The following is a 4,999-nucleotide window of genomic DNA, read 5'->3' as shown; positions in this document are numbered from 1 at the left end:
ATTTGGCATGACTTGCGGAATCATATAATTTACCACATTGTAATAAATGCAGAATGAATTAGAATGCGTAATAGTCTATTGGTATTTTTCTCGATCTTCTTCAAACCGTTTTTTCTGAATATCAAAAGCTTGCTGTTGTCATTGGAGGCCAGCCGGAGGTCAAGTTATCTAGCGCAACCGGCGAGATCTCCACTCATCAATGTATTTCTAAATCCAATGATGAATCTTCGCCAAAGTACTAATAAGACACATGTATGGGCCTCCTTCCTAAGGTTATGTTATTTATTCCCCTTCCTTGAGCTTCTTACTCTCACAAGTTACCACAAAATGGAAAGTCTTACGCGGCTTTTTTACGACAAATTAAACAGCAAATAAGGGCTGGCCATTCATAAAAACGATCTTATGTTTAAGCAATGCAGATCAGTTAATTTATTTGTGTAATTCATTCTGCATAGTTACATTCGGAATAATTATTCAAACTTGAAACCATCTGCGCCGTTTCCTTGAAAGATAAAAATAATGTGGTATGTGGTAATGCGAAAAACACGTGTCATCACCTGATTCTTCTATTGTTTGAGTGAATTTTGACCATAGGCAGCGTTCAAACCGTTTCCTCTATATATTACAACCACGCTGATTAATTCGGATGTAAGCAAGAGTCTATCACCCAAAAAGTAAAACAATTTACCGAGTCCCCATCAGCCTGAGAAAACTGCATATTTTTAAACAATAAAGCAAATCGGCAAACTCAATGTCGTATTCACTTCAAACCAAGTTCAAGTTCACTGAACACTAAAAGTGTGCACCATTGCTAATTGAGGCGTGCAGTGCATGCATCGCAATGGCATACATGAACATGACACAAAACTTACAAGAAACGATATCAAGATAACATAACCCTTTGGGAATTGATCGTTTTGTTTCAGGTATTATCATTTTGAATTGGGTACATCATTAAGTTACCCGATTTGGTCTATTCTTGTCTTGCACTCACGTGATTAGACCGCCATGTTGGTGTACAAAACAAAAGAAAAATGTCGCTCGCGTGTTGTATAATAATAAAGCCAAATTCCCAAAAGACTTTTTCGCTATTGTTCAGTACACCAACATGGCTGCCAATGACGTCACGTTCAAGCCAAGGATTCTTTCTTTTCCCACAAAAACTGGTCTAAAAATAGACACTTTTTTGACGCTGATGAAGACAAACCTGGTAATTGATTCTTACACCTTGGTAATGGACTCATGATGCAAGCCAAAGTGAAATCATAAACTGCATACCACGTGATCTAAAAAACGTAACTTCAGTAGTGCTAAAGAAGTTTCTCCCAGGCATCTAAACAACAAAAAAAATCTCCAAACAGCTTCATACGAACATTTAACACCTATTGGTCAGACTCCAGAGAAAAGGTAAGAACATCTAACAAGTAATGTTTCATCCCGAGTCCAAGTCACGGTAACTATCAGCTGTCCTTGCATGATCTTCTCCGAAAAGTTTTATCCGCACATCTAATGCCCGCTGCTTTGAATGCAGAGCAGAGGTAAAATCACCTAACGAATGCTGTGTCACCCCAAGTGAATCGTAACTATCCACTGTGCTTGCATGATCTTCTCCGAACAGTTTTATCCGCACATCTAATGCCCGCTGCTTTGAATGCAGAGCAGAGGTAAAATCACCTAACGAATGCTGTGTCACCCCAAGTGAATCGTAACTATCCACTGTGCTTGCATGATCTTCTCCGAACAGTTTTATCCGCACATCTAATGCCCGCTGCTTTGAATGCAGAACAGAGGTAAAATCACCCAACGCATGCTGTGTCACCCCAAGTGAATCGTAACTATCGGCTGTGCTTGCATGATCTTCTCCGAACAGTTTTATCCGCACATCTAATGTCCGCTGCTTTGACTGCAGAGCAGAGTAAAAGTCACCCAACGCATGCTGTGTCACACCGAGTGAATAGTAACTATTAGCTGTGCTTGCATGATCTTCTCCGAAAAGTTTTATGCGTACATCTAACGCCCGATGCTTTGACTGTAGAGCAGAGGTAAAATCGCCTAACAAATGCTGTGTCACCCCGAGTGAATGATAACTATTAGCTGTGCTTGCATGATCTTCTCCGAACACTTTTATTCGCACTTCCAATGCCCGTTTGGCAGACTGGAGAGAAGAGGTAAAATAACCTAACAAATGCTGTGTCACCCCGAGTGAATGGTAACTATCAGCTGTGCTTGCATCATCGTCTCCTAACACTTTTATCCGTATATCTAACGACCGCTGCTTTGACTGTAGAGCAGAGGTAAAATCACCTAACGAATGCTGTGTCACCCCGAGTGAATGATAACTATTAGCTGTGCTTGCATGATATTCTCCGAACACTTTTATTCGCACTTCCAATGTCCGTTTGGCAGACTGGAGAGAAGAGGTAAAATAACCTAACGAATGCTGTGTCACACCGAGTGAATGGTAACTATCAGCTGTGCTTGCATGATCGTCTCCTAACACTTTTATCCGTATATCTAACGACCGCTGCTTTGACTGTAGAGCAGAGGTAAAATCACCTAACGAATGCTGTGTCATCCCGAGTGAATAATAACTACTGGCTGTGCTTGCATGATCTTCTCCGAACACTTTTATTCGCACTTGCAATGCCCGTTTGGCAGACTGGAGAGCAGAGGTAAAATCACCTAACGAATGCTGTGTCACCCCGAGTGAATGGTAACTATTGGCTGTACTTGCATGATCGTCTCCTAACACTTTTATCCGTATATCTAACGACCGCTGCTTTGACTGTAGAGCAGAGGTAAAATCACCTAACGAATGCTGTGTCACCCCGAGTGAATCGTAACTATCCGCTGTGCTTGCATGATCTTCTCCGAAAACTTTTATTTGCACTTGCAATGCCCGTTTGGCAGACTGGAGAGCAGAGGTAAAATCACCTAACGAATGCTGTGTCACTCCGAGTGAATGATAACTATTGGCTGTGCTTCCATGATCTTCTCCGAACAATTTTATCCGTACATTTAATGCCCGCTGGTCAGACTGCAGAGCAGAGGTAAAATCACCTAAGGAATGCTGTGTCACCCCAAGTGAATCATAACTATCGGCTGTGGTAGCATGATATTCTCCGTACAGTTTTATCCGTACATCTAACGCCCGATGCTTTGACTGTAGAGCAGAGGTAAAATCACCCAAAGAATGCTGTGTCTCCCCGAGTGAATGGTAACTATCAGCTGTGCTTGCATGATCTTCTCCGAACACTTTTATTCGCATTTGCAGTGCCCGTTTGACAGACTGGAGAGCAGATGTGAAATCACCTAACGAATGCTGTGTCACCCCGAGGAAATGGTGACTATCTGCTGTGCTTGCATGATCTTCTCCGAACACTTTTATTCGCACTTGCAGTGCCCGTTTGGCAGACTGGAGAGCAGATGTGAACTCACCTATCGAATGCTGTGTCACACCGAGGAAATGGTAACTATCAGCTGTGCTTGCATGATCTTCTCCGAACACTTTTATTCGCACTTGCAATGCCCGTTTGGCAGAGTGGAGAGCAGAAGTAAAATCACCCAGCGAATGCTGTGTCACCCCGAGTGAATGGTAGCCATGGGCTAAGAATGCATTTACTTCTTGTCTATTTGTTCTCAATACGATATCAAGAGCGCACGTTTTGAAATAAAGAGCCTTTGAGTAGTTCTTCTTGCTTTGGTGCAATTCACCGAAGTCTTGGTAGAACTTTGCGAGAGGCTGGTTGCATTCTTGAGAACGAAGGGTCACGGTTGAATCAACGTTCTCCTTTGGGCCTGAAGTTGAGCTATGTTTGAATTGCTCGAGTGTAGCTTGGTGACGTGCGACTGATTCTTCGAAACCTGATCCAACAATTCCCTCTTTTGTGAATGTTGACCCCAGAAGTGCCATGACATTACCGCAAAAATGAAACAAATAAAAAGGGGTTTTGGAATTTATCTGGAGATCATTTAATATTCGAAGGGCAGGGTTGATTACAAATTGCTGGGTGTCAGTGTCAAAGAAGTTCTTTGCTGCTTTTCCGATGTGAAATATAACTAGGAATTGCAATGGCCAATAATTACCCGAGCCAAAAGTGTTTGTTTGAAGCGTTTTTTCATTTTTGGGTTCTTTTCCTTTGCATCCAAGAGGTGGAATAACAATCAGTTGCTCGTCTGCCGCGGAATTGCATTCTTTGCGTGCTTTGTTATAGTAGTAAGTCGAGGTAGAAGGGTCGTTTAAGAACTGATAATAGACAGCAATGACTTGGTGAACAACGAGCTTTAGAATTTTCTGCTCTCCACTTTCATGCATTAAAGAAACAGCCTCTAGTAGGCACTGCATCCCGCTTTTAACTTCGCCAATAACAAGCTGACATATGCCAAAATAACACAAGTATTTACTCCTTTCATCATCAGAACCTGAACAAGATGTCGACTGCATTTCATATGCCTTTTTTAGAAGTTGCATTGCACTTCCTTCTGCTCCCCAAGTAATTTCAGCAAAAGCTTTGGAAACTAGTAAATGCCTCTGATAATGTATATTTCCCAGAGAACTGGCTGACTTTAAGGCCGAATCGTAGATATTATCAAAATTGTAAGATTCTGTGGAACACCAAAACAGCGAGTCCAGAAACATTTCTGCTTTTATCAAAACTTTGAAAACATTCTCGGCTATCCTGGGATCTGTGCAACCGTCTACTAGGCTTTCTATAAAAAGCTGTTTTTCCTCATAGAATGCAACGAATGCATCCATGGAATGTCCATCTAGAAACTCAGCATTCAATTTGTCGAAACGAGAAATGAAATACGCATGGAAACGGCACTTTGCAATTCCTACTATTTCTTCCATACGCTGTTCGCCTGCTTCTTTAGCAAATGACTGAAGGAGCTTATGCATTTCAAATTTTCCAGAGTGGGAGTTTGAATCGAGAAGAGACTTTCTTCGGAGTCGTTGCAACATTTTCTTGGTCTCAATCACTCCCGTAACGTTCAATAC

The 4,999-nt window shown here is 41.8% G+C and overlaps 1 protein-coding gene across 1 annotated transcript in view; it reads right to left on the bottom strand.

Annotated features, from left to right (window-relative positions):
- Positions 1-264: 264 nt before the first annotated feature.
- Positions 265-4,999, bottom strand: part of LOC137984629 (uncharacterized) — a 13,773-nt gene continuing 9,038 nt past the window's right edge. Inside the window, exon 5 of the mRNA XM_068831831.1 lies at positions 265-4,999. This exon is cut by the window's right edge and continues 899 nt beyond it. Within this exon, the coding sequence (XP_068687932.1) occupies positions 1,433-4,999 (3,567 nt within the window). The 3' untranslated portion in view covers positions 265-1,432.

This window comes from Montipora foliosa, chromosome 14, assembly GCF_036669935.1.
Source record: "Montipora foliosa isolate CH-2021 chromosome 14, ASM3666993v2, whole genome shotgun sequence".
In the NCBI taxonomy this organism is placed as follows: Eukaryota; Metazoa; Cnidaria; class Anthozoa; order Scleractinia; family Acroporidae; genus Montipora; species Montipora foliosa.
This window is presented reverse-complemented; position numbering and strand designations above follow the sequence as displayed.